This window comes from Pipistrellus kuhlii, unplaced genomic scaffold, assembly GCF_014108245.1.
Source record: "Pipistrellus kuhlii isolate mPipKuh1 unplaced genomic scaffold, mPipKuh1.p scaffold_m20_p_2, whole genome shotgun sequence".
Lineage (NCBI taxonomy): Eukaryota > Metazoa > Chordata > Mammalia > Chiroptera > Vespertilionidae > Pipistrellus > Pipistrellus kuhlii.
Window position 1 is genome coordinate 161,636,339 of NW_023425515.1, and position 15,747 is coordinate 161,652,085.

The 15,747-nt window shown below is 48.0% G+C and overlaps 2 protein-coding genes across 6 annotated transcripts in view; both read right to left on the minus strand.

The window, feature by feature from the left end:
* Nucleotides 1-15,747, minus strand: part of AGBL4 (AGBL carboxypeptidase 4) — a 915,072-nt gene that overhangs the window by 189,625 nt on the left and 709,700 nt on the right. The window lies entirely within an intron of this gene.
* BEND5 (BEN domain containing 5) overlaps nucleotides 1-15,747 on the minus strand; it is a 49,033-nt gene that overhangs the window by 30,419 nt on the left and 2,867 nt on the right. The window contains exons 2-4 of one of the 4 annotated variants that reach the window (XM_045584581.1): nucleotides 12,403-12,545; nucleotides 2,594-2,727; nucleotides 406-790 (exon numbers count right to left, since the gene is read on the minus strand). In XM_045584581.1, the coding sequence (XP_045440537.1) occupies nucleotides 406-790; nucleotides 2,594-2,698 (490 nt within the window). In that variant the 5' untranslated portion in view covers nucleotides 2,699-2,727; nucleotides 12,403-12,545. Of the gene's footprint in view, nucleotides 1-405; nucleotides 872-2,593; nucleotides 2,728-12,402; nucleotides 12,546-15,747 lie in introns of all 4 variants that reach the window. The other 3 variants (XM_036445876.2, XM_036445879.2, XM_045584582.1) reach the window with 3 other exon arrangements.

Consider the following 15,747-nt stretch of genomic DNA (forward strand, 5'->3'; position numbering starts at 1 on the left):
CATGGCTGCCCTGGCCTGTACCACTTTCTCACGTACAGGAGTGGCGTTTTTAGAATCGCCTCTGGCTCTCTTCACTATCCAAAGCCTCCTCGGAGGTTCCTAGGAGCCCTGGCACTGCCTCTGGCTGAGGGAACGCATGCCATGACTGGCGGGTGGCAAACGCTCTGTCCGCTCATTCTCTGAGCCGCACCTCTCATGTCCCCACTAGGGTGCTCTGGGTGCTGCGTTTATAAGCTCCCCCATCAGCTTCACTGCAGGAGGAGGCAGCTCTTCCTTGGGGTGACTGCTGAGCTGTCTCTGCTTTTCCCTGGCCTCGGGGCACTTGGCCCACCTCCCCTGAACCCTCCTCCAAGGCGTGGAGCTGCACCAAGCACACGCCTGCGTGCAAGACGGGCAGGCACTCACCGCTGCCGAGCCTCAGGAGCAGCACGTCCTGGAGCCTGCGGTTGAGGTCGCGGAGCTCCTTCATTTCGGACACGAGCGCCCCGTACTCCTTGAGCTTCTTGGCCTGCTGCACCAGCTGCCTGCGAGTCCGCTCCAGCTCCTGCTGCACGTGGCGCATCTCCTCCTGCTGCTGCTGGTAGTTGCGCAGCAGCTCCTCATACAGAGCCCGGGGCACGGCGGCGTCCTCCAGGCTGTCCATGTCCTCCGTGCCCGGGGAGGCCTCCACGAAGACCTCCTCTGGGCACGTGCTGTGGCCCAGGCTCAGGCCGTTCTGCTTCTCCAGCCGGGCCACCACGGCCTCAATGCTCTTGTGTGCCGCGTCGCTTGGCTTCCGCCCCTCGGGTCTCTGTAGGACAACGAGAATCAGTTCAGGCAAGGGCAGCTGGGACTTTTCTTGGACTGCAGCTCAATATTTCCCCAGACAATCCTAGAATCACAGAACCACAGAACATCAGTGCTTGGAGAAACCCATGCAGACATGCAGTCAAAGCCCTTCCTTTTACAAATGGGGAAACAGAGGCACAGAGTAGGAGAGTCTTGCCCAAAGTCTCAAGGTCAGGTGGGGGCAGAATCAGAACTCGGTATCCCAGGCCAGCACTTTTCTCTTTCATCACTCTGCCTCTGGGACGCATATTATACCATGACCACCCTCCCCAACTCCCAACCCCTGTCCCAACCATTGGACCTAGACAGCTCACAAGAGGTTTCAATGTGTATTTATGGGGAACCAGGGAGAAATTAGCGTAAGTCACGTCACCCCAGGGCAATCACCATTCAAATCTCTTCAACAACATAAAAGTGAAAAAGGGGTGTTCCGTCAAGTAACCTTTTCCTTAAGAATGCTTTAATTGGGGAGGATGCTAAGAATTTCCATCTACTCTCATCTAGGGGGGCAACGGTGCCTTAGTTTCCCCATTCCCCACTCCTACCCAGACTGGCACTTGGCAGGGGTGTGACAAATGGTTACTGAAAAGTTCAAAGAACGCTAGCACTGAAAGGTTCTTCTATTCAATCGCTCATTTCATAGGTAAGAAAACGAAGGCCGGGAGGGGAAGGTTAGACTCAGGGTCATGGGTGAGCTACAGAAGAAGCCAGACCAGGACTCAAAGCCCAATGTCCAGCCTGGGCACTTCCTCGTGTCTACCAGCCCCACCCTGGACTCTGGCTAAGCTGAAGCTCTGCAAGACAGTAGACAGAGCAGGGATGGTTCATGGAGAAGAGAATCATCCAGGACTATGCAGGGGTCCAGCTGCTGGAGGAAGTTCCAGGTTGAGGATGCAGCTTCTACGGAGGAGAGTGGGAATGACAGAACCAAGGAACTCTCCACCCAGGGTGGGGACATTATATCCGCTGGGATAGATGTTGCTGGTCTAGATGAACTTATCAGCTAAAATTGTGATGACCATTTTAGTCATCTGTCTGCATCATGGCACCATGAGACTAAGGGCAGTGACCACATCTGGCTGATCTCCATAACCCCAGAGCCAGGCCCAGAGTCAGGGAGCCATGAAAGCATGGACTGAACTCAGCTGTATCTTTGGACTATACCTTTGGAATGTCCTGGACCTTGTGTCCAAAATCAGACCACGGTCCAGGCAGAAGGCATCTCTCTTTCTGTCTTTCTCTTCCCTTCCCCTGGGGTACCCGTCGTACAGAAAAAACACTTGGCTTGTTGAACAAGGTTTTCAAGTGAAGGCTCGAGGAGACTAACTGGGGTGCACACCAAAGGACATGCAGCCTCATGCACAAGTTCTCTTTCAACCCAATGAATCCCCTTCTGTGAACCCGGCTCACCCTGTTCTGAGGGAGTCCACCCCTCGCTGTTTGGGGCAATCGGAGAGTGACCAGGTGGGAACTGCTGCCCAGGAACTGTGTGCCCAGTGCTCCAGAGCTGTGGGCCAGAGGCACGCACCCTTCCAAACCCTCGGCAGCGCTGGCACTGAGTAGGTGGTGCAAACGGGACCAGGGTCATGGCACAGCCTGAGTCAGGGCTCCCTGGGGAGCTGGCAGCAACCCCCCCCCCCCCCGTCCCTAACCTGGGACACCAGGGGACATCTAATGGGAAGAGGAGGCCAGGCTAGAACTCTTCAGCTGCCAGCACTCTGAGAGTGCTCACACGTACTTCCAAAAAAGGGAAAGATTTTGTTACCTTGATGTGTCTAAGCTGTAAATCTTCTTCCCCGTAATCTTTAACCTCCCCATCTTCTTCTATGTGATTGAGAGAAAGTTTGGGGATTTTTATTTTCTTCTGCATCACACTGTTTTCAAGGTCAGATTTGTCTTCTAAAATGCATAGCAAGAGAACAAGATTCATTATGGGTCCAAATGAGTCCAAACGATGCCCATTATCCTCAAAAGCTAGAGAACCATGGAGGCCAGACCAGTTAAACAGGAGACCCAGACAAGCTCACGGCCTGTTCCCTCCCGCATGCGGGGGTCCTGAGAGTAGCAGTCACATCTAACTCCGGGTTGGGGGTAGTTACTAAGAGTGCACTGTACAAAGCATTGAAATGGGATCTAATGAATTTGCCTAGGGGTTTCTCTAATTACATTGTAAAGGGTGGCCTTTTATGGAAGTCTAGGCTCTATTCTAAACACATGCTGGGAACTGGAGTGGCCCTTGCATTGCTCTCTGGTCTAAACTTAACCAGCACACGAATCCCTCATCAACCGAGGTCTTTCTAAGCCAAGTGACTTCCCAGAAAAAGATGGTGGGTTCCTGCCAGCTCGGGTGCCAACAGGCATGAAAGGGATGACAGCTCTTATGGAGGCAAAGCTGGGCTGGAAGGACAGGGGCCTCCCGGAGAGCAGACAGGCTGAGGCAAGTCAGATACAGAAAGAGCAACAAGGGACGTTGCCCGCTGTCTTATCGGTATCAGGTCACAGCTGACAGAGTCTGAGGGACCTGAGCGACCAACCGGCCCAGCCCAGCCCCCTATTTTTCCAGATGAGGATGGAAGGGGTCGTGGGGGAGTCAGGCCTCTGGTGTCTCGCCCAGTACCCAGGTGTAGGAACAACACACACTGAGGTGCACTACAAACCATAAAGTGCTGCACAACTCCAAAAGGATATCTTGTTCTCCCAACTCCCTCATATCAACCTCAAATAATCTAACGGAACTTTTTTTCTCCTGCTTGGATTTCCAACTCTATTTCCCAAATCTGTCTCTCACAGTGGATGTCATGAGTTCAAACAGGAAGCCCCAGAGGCAGGAACCTGGACGTGCTAAAAACCGGCCCCTGGAGGTAAGAACACTGGGGTCTTGTTTCCTGGGGCTGACTGGGACCCTGGGGACCACGGTGTCTTACGCTCCTCCAAGGTCCCCACTGCTGTGTCCTCAGGGAGGTGCCAGGCACAGCGCCTGCTGCTGGAGGTGGCACATGGCAAGGCGGCTGGCTAAATCCAGCCTCCGAGGGTCTGTGTGAGTGTGAGTGTGTGGGCATATGTGCTGGTGCTAAACACGCTCTTACACTCCCCCAAGCCACGCTCCTCTCCTCACAGCTTGTTAGTAAAGCTGAGAAGGAAGCTTATAAGCTTCTAACTATTCCAGAACATAGCCGAATGCCAAATCTTCCCAAATGATCTTAGGAACGGAAGCCTGACTAGTCAGAGGCGGGACTCCGGTTTGAGAGAGACCTCGTGGGAACCGCTGCTCTATGACAGGTGAAGAGGAAGGGCCAGGCTTTAGTCTAGTGAGCTCAGGAGTCTGCTCTGTCCGGGGTGGGGCAGAGGGGATAAGAGGGTGACAGCAAAATAATTCACATAACATTGCACAATGCCTGGCACACAATGGGCACTCAACGAGTGGCTTGTTAAAATTGCTATTGTCAACATGTTAGGAATTGTTTTAGTTTTCTGAGCAAAGATACAATTTAAAAACAAACATATAGGAATGACTTAAGAAAGAAAGAGAGTATAAAGGAACTGCCCAAGAAAAGAAATGGTGGTCCTTCTTCACCCCTCCCTCCTGACCAGAGATGCAAACAACCTTTCCCCTACATGGAGGAGCCGGGCCCCGCCTTCACAAACAAAGCCTGTTCTCCTCTTGGTGCCCACGAAATAGACCCAGTGAGTTAGGCATGAACAACCCACCGGAGATGTGGCCTTTCTCAGAGTCACAGCCTCCTTCCAATAAGCTACCGGGACTCTTAAGCCAAGAAGCTGCTAAAATGTGAAACCTAAAGAAAGTACTCCCAGTGAAGTTATTGTGAAATGGGATGGATGGTGTTTTCACATGTGGGGGAAAAACACAACAAAGAGAGAGAGAGGAAGAAGAAAAGAGGGAGGGGAAGGGAAGGGATGAGAGGGACGCATTAGGATTTCCGAATGTGTGGGGGCCAAGCTCCGGGCAACTTTTCAGTCTGACAAGTTCAAGGGCAGATTCTGAGATGCAGCCACCACACGGGAGAAGACAAGCCATGCTGTCCCTGGGCTGAAACTCTGTAGCTCAGGATCATGTTGATGTGGAAAGAAGCGATCATTCAGAAGCACAAACTAGCATTTAAACTGAGAATGGTGCACAAATCATCGCGTTCGACCCTTTCAGAATGCAGATGAGGAAGCCGGGGTTGGAGAGGGTGAGGTCCCGGAACCCATCGTGCAGAGGTCAGGCCCGGGGCGCCAGCAGCAGCGGGCTGGCGGGGTCCCCATTCAGAAGAGCTCAGCGTTGGGCAAGGTCACAAAAGCGAGTGCCATCACCTGAACAGAGTCAGAGCCAAGGCTGTATAACCAGGTCCAGAGCTTCTCCTCCTGGGTCGGAGCTTAACAGTTGCTGAGCATTTACACTGCAGATAACTAGCATGGCCCTGCGGGACACAGAGGCTAAGCATCCAGCTGGGGGACACAAGATAAAAACCCATAAAAAGATAAGGGTGATGAGATGCCATAGTACTTAACTCTTGTTTATCTCAGGTAGCCAAAGGCAGTGGTCGGCAAACTCATTGGTCAACAGAGCCAAGTATCAACAGTACAACAATGGAAATTCCTTTTGAGAGCCAAGTTTTTAAACTTAAACTTCTTCTAATGCCACTTCTTCAAAATTGACTAGCCCAGGCCGTGGAATTTTGTGGAAGGCCATACTCAAGAGGCCAAAGAGCCGCATCTGGCTCACGAGCTGCAGTTTGCCGACCCTGGGCCTATGGTAAAATCGGTATCGTTATAGCCTGTTTTGCAGCAGTTCCAAGAACTCATCAAGGACACTAAGTGGGGACTTTCTATGTACATCTTCTCTATAGCCTGTTTTCTTACCAGGTTGCAATGATCTGCTTTAAGATCTACCTTCTCCACTGGATTGTGAGTAGCCTCAGGGCAGGGCCCATATCCTAGGCTTGGCCATACAATAGAGACTCATCAAACAAAAATGTTTAATGGGAGAAGAATAAAAAAGAGGCTGCAACTATAATCATATGAAAAGATGCTCAAAATAATCAGTCCTTAGGGAAATGTAAATCAAAAGTGAAATGAGATACCACTTTCACACTCACCAGGATGGCTATAATGAAAAAAAGAAAGAAAAATAGCAAGTGCTGGGAGAAGTGGAGAAACTGGAACTCCTGCTCACTGCTGTGGGACTGGAAGTGGGCGCCACTGTGGAGAACAGCGGGCAGTTCTGCATTAAATAGTGCTGATGGTCACAGAACAGTGTGAACAGGCTCAGAGCCACTGAAATGTACAGTGTTTAAACCGGTGCGTTTTATGTGTCATGAATTATACTTTAATTTAAAAACAAGCTACCACTGGTGAAATGCCTACTACCCATCAGATGCCACCATAAGACTCTTTACATGTTACTACACCTCACATCAACCTTGCCATTAAGTATTATGAGCCACAGTTGTTGTTGTTGTTGTTTCCCTTAAAGAAGAAATGAGATTCAAAGAAGGCCTTTAGGCCACCCAGATGGTAAAGTGCAGAGCCAGGATTTGATCCAGGTCCCAAGGCCTTCCCAGCCTAACCTCTATTCTGCCCAAACACATGCTTGGAATGTGGTAGAGCCAGAATAAATGCAGAGTGAATGAATGAAGGCCACAGAGAAGGACATGCAAATGCCCCAACCTGAAGTTCAAAGCAGAAGACCCCTTTCTCCTACTCTCTTACAAGACTAGTCTGGTCTCGGGAGTCCCCAGAAAGCAGTCACCACCCCTAGCACGACATTAGGTTCTCTGAAAAGGTAGGCTGAGCCGCGCAGGAAGGTCTGAAGAGACAGGAGGAAGTTCCAGGAAGGAGCAGAAGCACAAGCCGGATGGTGTGGATCACCTGGCTACCTCATACCTGGCCAAAGTTATCCTGAGGCTCCTCAGAGACTAACTCCTGGCTCCACCCTAATGTTCCTCCATCTCCTCCTGGACAAGTGTAGACTGGATTAGGACTCAGGAAGACCTGGGACCTTACCCATCCTTTTCTTTTTTTAAAAATATATTTTATTGATTTTTTACAGAGAGGAAGGGAGAGGGATAGAAAGTTAGAAACATCGATGAGAGAGAAACATCAACCAGCTGCCTCCTGCACACCCCCGACTGAGAATGTGCCCCCAACCAAGGTACATGCCCTTGACAAGAATCGAACCCGGGACCCTTCAGTCCACAGGCAGACACTCTATCCGCTGAGCCAAACCGGTTTTGGCCTCACCCATCCTTTTTTGCACTGCCAGTGCACACTTGCTGAGCCCCTGCTCTGGGTTGAGCATGATATTAGAGGCTCTTGTCGAGTCCTCCACAACCAGGAGGTTCCAAGAACCTCAGCCAGAGTGCAAGGTGTGACTTGCTGAGGGACACTGGCTCCCCTGGGGCAATCCTCTAGCCTGCAGGCCTTCCTCACTCTAATCCTGGGTTGAAGGTGGTGCCTCAATCCACATCTAGTCCACAGAGATGACTGCTCATTCAGTATCGTCATAAAAGGTGAAGAAATGATTGGAAGAGAGAAGCCCAGGATCTAAGAAAAATAGTCGTCTCGTGAACCAGGTGGTTCTGGTTTGGAATTCTGGCTCTGCCACATACTGACTGTGGGAACACGGGCAAGCTGCTTAACCTGCCAGAGTCTCTGTTTCATTAGCCATAACGTGGGGATAATCAACTGTTTTTCTGGAAGATTGTGCATGTAAAGCACCACGCCTGGTGCCCGTCTTGTCATAGGTGTTCAATTAATAGCAGCTGTGAGGCTGTCCTTGTGGGTTACGTGCCTGGCTTTTATCCCACAGCAAAGGGAAGTGCTGAGGGCACCCAGCACATTGGGACATGATGAAAGAGATGTTTTAGGAAGATTAATGTGGCAGTGGCAAGCAAGATGGATGAGCTGTTAGGAGGAGACTGAACATAGAGTGACAAGAAGCTATAACTCTTAGCTGGTCACATTAATGAAGGTGAGTGATGGTGTGGATCACCTAAGACAGCAAGTAACTTCATGTAGCATTTTAATGTGGGTTTGGAGGATGCTTCTGGCTTTGAATTCCAGGAACCACACAAGAAGCTAGCAGTTGACTCAGAAGGGTGAGGAAAACTCTCTAGTCAACCTTCGCAGTTGCTCCAAGCTTAAGACCAAATAATGTTTCACTGTGAACATAAATAAATGGGTAGCCTCTGAAGAGACAATCTTCACTGGTCCTGATTTTCTGATTCTTTTGTTTCCAGGGCGAAGAAAACAACCAAGGATTTATGTATTAACTATCTCCTTATCCTTTCCGGCTACTAGGAAGTCAGCTAATTACATTCATCCATTCAACAAACATTGAAAATGCACCTACTATGTGCCAAGGCTCTATGCCAAATTTTTACTAACATCACTATATTGAATCCCCATAATAATTCTATCGAAGAAGAAACTGAAGTGCAAAAAGTGAGGTGGCACCCTAGCTGTTTGCTCAATGGTTAGAGCATTTACCTGAGGACAGAAGGGTTGTTGGTTCGATTCCAGTCAAGGGTGCATACCTCAGTTGCAGGCTCAATCCCTGGTCCTAGTCAAGGCACGTGCAGGAAGCAATCAATTGATGTGTCTCTCTCACATCAGTGTTTCACTCAGCCTTTCCCCTTCCCTTCCACTCTCTCTAAAAAAAATATCCTCAGGTGAGGATTAACAAAAAAGTGAGATGGCTTATTAAGACAAAGCTATTGGTTAGCAGAGCCAGAATGTCATATCACATCTGCATCACAACAGACCCTGTCCTTATCATCTAATTATCCTATAGCAACAAGAGAAAAATCACCAAGTTGCCGTAACTTCTTCAGCATATGTATTGAATAAATATAACTGGCATTTTATATAGTATGAAGTAAAGGCATATGTGCCAATATAACTCCTGAAGTGCCCGCCTTTCTCCTAAGACCTTGTCTATATTCTAGGGGATTGCTGTGATGTATTCCCAGATTGAAATAAGCACTATACCAATATGACTTGATGCCAAACTCCTGAGCTATACAGGCTGACCAAGGCCACCAAACTCTACATAAACCTCAAATAGAGTCTCTACTCAAAGCCACAAAACATGGTAAAAGCTGCTCTTCAAAAATGTAGAAAAACTTGGTATTTTTTATCAATCTGAGAGGGAGAAATATCCCACTAAACTGGGGTGGAGGGGGCAGAGACATAGTAATAAGCTGATAAGTGTTTTTAGAAAACAGGCAGGTGAACGGGAAACCCAGTGCGAGTTTGTCTCCAAAAGTGAAGACCGCTCTGGAGAATGTGCCGGGTGCAGTTAAAATGGAAGGTGTGCGGTCCTGACTCCTATTTTACATATAATCATGCTGGATAATTAAAGAATCCAATGTCTGGGAGGTTAATTTGGTGTGAGTGTGTTAGCTAGGAGGAAATTCTGAAAGGCTAAATATAAAATGTTTTATAGAGGTTTGGTCTTGTTTTAAAAATATCTATCTGTGAGCTTAAAGTTTTTCATCTGTTCAAAAATCCTGTGAAGTCTTATGTTTGCATTAAAAACAAAGAAGCCACAGAGAAGACATGCACACGGCATTCTCTGACCCACTGGTCGGCAAACTCGTTAGTCAACAGAGCCAAATATCAACAGTACAACGACTGAAATTTCTTTTGAGAGCCAAATTTTTTAAACTTAAACTTCTTCTAACGCCACTTCTTCAAAATAGACTCGCCCAGGCCGTGGAAGAGCCACACTCAAGGGGCCAAAGAGCCACATGTGGCTCAGGAGCCGCAGCTTGCCGACCAAAGCTCTGACCTATGATGCTTGTTTTTATAAAACCTGAGGCAGACAAAGTCTTCAAGTTTCCTGGATGGTATCTAGTCAGAAGAACCAGGAGACGATGGTTCCAGACCTGGCTCCAACTCTGGGTGGCCCATCATTTCTTCTCTGTTTTCTTTTCCAAGACATAAGAACTAGGCTAGAACCTCAACAGGTCCTTCTAGCTGTTGGCCGCTAGCCAGCCACAGGGACTTCCAGGTCTCTGTCTTCTGTGCAGGACAGGGTAAGAGCAAATGATCAAATCCCTCCAAGTGGGCCCATCTGAAGAAGAAATGTCCAGCTGAGGCCATGCAGAAAGGGAAAGAAGGAACTGCTAACCAGATTTCAGCAGGCCACCTTGCTCTCAGCCCCCCACCTCCCGCCTAACTGACCTAGGCACAGGGCTGGTGCATACACAAGACTAGGAACCTCATCCTACTGGCCCCCAAGTAGGGAATCACTTTTTCTAGCTACCATCATGTGTTTCACTAGGCTGTTGCCATGGTAATAAGTAGCACCAGAATAGAGGCACAGAGGGCAAAACATGGGGGGACATGATAAGTCTTCAATGGAAACACACAAAAGCTCAATTTTAAACTTGTCTGTTCTTTACAAGTGCCTGTTCTGCCAGATAACTCTGTTTTACAAAGATCATTCCTAGTTGCCCACAACTAGACAAGCTGTTCTCTCAGGAACTCTTAGCCATGTCGTCCTTAACAGATTTCCCTGTCTAATGAGTACCTACTATGTGCCAGACACTTCTCCAGGTTACCTTGCTAAATAGCATAGTGGGCAAGGTGATTACTACCTGCATGTTACAGATGAGCACCTGGACCTCAGAGAAGGGAAGTGATTTCCCTAAGGACACAGCTTATATGCAGCAAAGTCCTGATTTGAACCCAGACTATCTGACTTCAAAGCCTACCTTATGTTGGCTAACACTTCCTTCTTGATACTCAAGCAAGTGACCTAGACGTCCTATAGTCAAGTTCTCTCATGGGGCAGGATTCTATTCCAGAATATTCCTGACCTACTTGCCACCTCTGGTGACAGGGAGCTCATCTCATGCTGGATTCCCTTCCCACTGCTTGTCCATTCTTTCTCTGCTATTAGTACACTACTTCCACCAATCCCTATGAATTCCATTCTCTGGACCAAATTGCCTTCTTGACCCCAAAGAGCAGCAATGATCTTTCCTCCACTGGGGCAAACTCCCAAAATACTATGGAAAACTCCCAAAATACCATTCTATGCAATGGTATTTATTTATTTATTTATTTATTCTCTTGCTTAGCTATATAGATGTTCTATCCTATGTCTCCCCAATAAAAGCAGTTGCTGTGTAGTTAAAATAAATAAAAGCAAGCCTAGATCTGGGAACCATTTGATTTTCAGGATACCCATCTCTCCTTGTTTATCACCGGTCCTCTCGCTGCTCCCTCCCAGTCATATTCTTTGCTGAGCTCTTAAAAGCTGGTGTTCTGTGTTCTGACAGCATGCTCCTCTCTCTGCTCCCACCTCCCACTGTGACCCCGCCTGTCCGTGGCTAACAGCCTCCACATTGGATCTTTAGCCCAGTGTCACAGGGCTGTGCTGAACCTCGGCCCACCTGCCAAGTGATCTCCTGGAGTTTCTGCCCAGGTGTCCTGTGGGTCCCTAAGATTCAACCATGTCCCCAGATAAACTCATCCCCTCCCCTTCGAATCGACCACTCTTCTGGAGCTCACCAAGGAGGGATGGGAGCCCAATCACCACATCATCAGCACACACATAAACACTACCAGTCAGTTCCCAAGTCCCACTGAAGGGAGTTCAAGCAGAATTAGGTAGATAGGGTAAGGGATGGAAGAAAGAAGAATCAAGGAGCTAGGTGAAACCACAAAATGTTTTTGCAGAAAAACAGGATGTTTTGAATCAAGGATGTTTTTCTTGCAAGAGCAAAATAAAATGTTGCAAAAAGGCTAGGAACCAATCAGAGGGCAGCACAGATAGGCAAAGAGCAGGTCTTTAGCAGATATAAGGGGAAGAGCAGAGTGCTTCTGGGGCAACCCATTTGAATGCCCTCCCCAAATGGAGCCTGTGTTTGTTTGCAATAAACTCCTGCCATTCCATGAGACACGATCCTAGGGAGAATTCCTGCTCACTGATTCCGGTTTCACCATGGGTTCACCTTCTTTACTATATCAGAGCCACCTTGGTTTAGGTACCATCCTTTTTGACTGAGCAGGCTCACACTTCTCCACAAGCCTTGCCATGTGGAAAGACTTAGCCCACTGCCTGGTACCTATAGCACCCACTAAACAGTATTTGAATAGCTTCCCTCTCAGGGATTACAAGAAGCCTCATCCCACAAGGATGTAGACAGAGAATGTGGGAACTCTGAGCACTGAGCCTGGAACCTGGAGAGCACTTAATAACTGTTTAGTAAATTAGTCCGTAAAGGTGAAAATCCATGGCTATTCTTCCTCCCAGGTTTCCCTCCAGTATGAGTGTGACCATCTGGTATAACTCAGTATCTGCAAACCTTAAAAGAACCAGAAAAAAAACCTCTTCAGAATATGCATGCTTTCTTGATAAGCATTTTAAAATGAAAAGTACACACATCTTCTCTCTCTAAGGAGCTTATAAGACAAAGCAGGAAGGCACAGTGGGAAAGGAAATTATCTTGGAGTCAAAGATCTAAATTTGAATTCCACTTTTCCAGTGTGTCTTTAAAAATAAAAAGGATTTAAGTAATAAAAGAGCACAAAAAAAGAGAGAGCAAGACCCCAGCTTACCTGGGGCATTTTCTCTTTCCTCCTGTGAACCAGAGCTCTGAGTGCTCAGTAACACATACCATCTCACTGGAATAAGTATGTGGTTTCTGAACAAGACAAATCACATCAGACCAAACCTTCAATGGTTAAGATTTCAGTAGAGTCTGCAACAGATGACAGCAGGCAAGTTCCAATCTTTGCTCCAACATACATCAGTAGAATATGTCAAAACCTAAATTAAAAGTTTTCACTCGCCTTTTTAAAAAAGAAATAAATCCTTTTGTTGGCAGTCTCCCACTGATGACATGCAACAATCTCTGCATATGAAATCGGCTCGTCCTCTGCTTCCCCGCTAACTTTGTAGACGTTCCAAAGCATTTCTGGAGCAAGCGATCTATTTGGACCCACGATGCCAAGCTGGGACCTGAGCCCTGACTGAGCTAAAACTACCAAAGCAAGAAGAACAGGGCTTTGGAAGCTATTTTCCCTCAAGTGTGGGGTTTCTTCTAGGGGAGGGAGTGATAAAGAATACTGACTTTTTCCAGATGAACTAAGTTGAATGAAACCTCAAAATCTCACTGCAAGTTTCTGTCCTGAAAAACATGTTGCTGGTAAAGAGGTCCCTGTGCCCCAAGCAGGAAAAATGCACCTGTCTTCCCAAAATCCCTGATTTCAACACAGGCTGACTGGTGTGGGCTAGGTGCCGGGCAAGGAGGACACAGAGACAAAGCAGGCAGGCCTCAGTAGGTTAGTGGGAGAAGAAGGTCAGAGTGGGCTTGAAAACTATCAATAGAAACTATTGTAAAACTGTCCTCTGGCTCAAAACTTGTCTTGAACTTTCTGCTTCATGAACAGTTCTTCTTCCATTGCCTTTCACTCTTCTCCAGTGAATGTTTCTCTCTGTGTGTCTCTTCCCATCCTTCCACTCACTCTGCTGTGTGGCTGACAGGGACATCACTGCTTTACAAGGGAGACTGCTAAGTGGGGGCCTGGACTGGGAAACCTGGGCTCCAAGTCTGGCTTCGTCACTGATTAACTGCACACTGTTGGCAACATTCACCACTAACCAAACCAAGACTCAAAATGCGAAGGTCCATAAGCAAGGAACAAGCAAAAAAAGAAAAGGAAAGCTCCGAGGAGGAGGGAGCCTCTTAGAAGGGGAGAGGGTAGCTCAGGGAACGCCCCTGCGCAATACATTTTGTCCACTCCTCCATCACAGCCCTCAGCTCAGCACACCAGACCCACATCACATGTCTGCCTTTCCCACTGGAAGGTGAGCTCCGTGGGCAGAGGCCCCGTCCATGTCTTACAATGATTAACCCATCCTGGTTGGCTCAAAGGAATGCCTGAGGGTGTGTTCTCAAGGTGGCACAAGATACTGCAGACCTAGAGGCAGCGGGAAGGGTGGGTAGAGCTGGAGAAGTGAGGTGGGGCTGGGCTGGGCTGGGTGCCGTGAAGGCCCGACCAAGAAGCTGAAAGTTTACTCTGCAAGCAACAGGGAGCTGCTGAAGGTTCTAAGGGGAACAGCGAATTGACCAAGTCAGTGTTTCAGATTATTCTGACGGCAATTTAGAAAATAGATTGGAGGTAGGGCAGTCAACTGAAGGCTGCTGCACTAGGTTTAGATGAGTGAAAACTGGTGCAGCCTGAGTGCAGGCAGGGGGAGTGGAGCTGGGAAGAAAAGCCCACTGAGACTTGGTCCCTTCTCCGCACGCCCCCAGTGCCTGGCTTCACCTCTCTGTAGCATGTACCTGGGTTCCTCAGTCTACACACACTCTGAGTGTAATGCCCTTCCTTCTTTATTCCTCTGCCCCTGAGAGAAAACCTACAGAAAAAGTTAGGAAAAGTTAGCAGGAAAAGTTAGCTGATTTCCCCTCCGTCACTCTGTCCTTTTAATCGCAGTACTCAGAAGTGTTGGTGCATTGGTGCATCTGCTTATCACAGCCCTGGGCCTGGCATACAGAAGGAGTAAGAGGCACTTGACCTCAAGAGGAATTTAGCACACTCAAATAATAACAACATAGTGTAGGTGCATAGAATTTTAAGATTCTGGATTTAGGCCTGGCCAGTTGCTCAGTAGAGTGTCCGCCCTCAGACTGAAGGATCCCATGTTTGATTCCAGTCAAGGGCATGTGCCTTGATCTCAGGCTTGATTCCTGGCCCAGGAGGCAACCAATAGATGTGTTTCTCTCACCTCAATGTTTCTCTCTATGTGTCCCTCCTCATCCCTTCCACTCTCTCTAAGAATCAGTGGGAAAAAATATCCCATGGGTGAGGGTTAACAAAAAACAAACAAATAAACAACAACAACAAAAAAGAACCACACACCCACATACAAAGATTCTGAGTGTAGAGAAATCAGTTTTGGCCCTGTAAAGACCACAAAATTCAATACCATGAGCCCCTACTAGCAGGCTGGACTGCAACTAAATAACAGTAAGCTCTCCAAATGGGTAGCTCTCACTTTCACAACCTGTTCGGCAGATAAATAAGAGTGAGTCAGGAAAGACCACAGTCCAAAGGTAAGCCAAGTCTTGTGTTACATTGACTCCCCATGGAGAAGGCAAGCTCCTTTGAGATTTCCTTGGGAAAATGACAACCGAAGGGGAAAGGGCCAGGCTTGTGGGCTCTGCAGGACGGAGACTGGTAGGAGAAGAAGAAGAAGATCAGAATGGACTTGAAAACCAAATCAAAACTGTCCTCTGGCTCAAAACTTGTCTTGAACTTTCTGCTTCATGAACAGTTCTCCCACTATCTTTCACTCTTCTCCAGCTGCTGTGTGGCTGACAGGGACATCAACTACTTTACAAGGAAGACTGCTAAGTGGGGGGCTAGCACTGGGAGACCTGGGCTCCAAGTCTGGCTTCATCACTGATTAACTGCACACTGAAGGCAGGTCTCTGAGCTTCATCTATAAAATGGAAATAATAAGAGTGATCTCTGCCATCAGAGTCACAGGAAGAATCCTCAGATAATGCGCAGGCACATACATGGCAAGACTGTCAGAAAGGATAGATTTGTTTTTTCCCCCTTGAACTGAAATCAGTTTGGCAAGAAAAGGGCGAGGCCCTAGGGTCTGACACACACTAAAACCACAGTGAAAAAGATCACGAAGGGGGGGATGCAGAGCTCCATGGCATTGGCTTTGACATTTCCTGGAGGAAGAGGTACACTTGCAGGTGGCTCTGGGTTGGCCTAGGCCAATATTCAGTAACACACTTCTCACCAAAATCCATACATTGGCCCCCAAACTGCCTCTGAAACCATGCTGCAGTGCCAGACAGGGTTCAGTCACTCATAGCTGATTCACAAACATAAGGTGGTTCTGTTTCCCCATTCATACCCCCCAATCCCGAGGGCTCACCC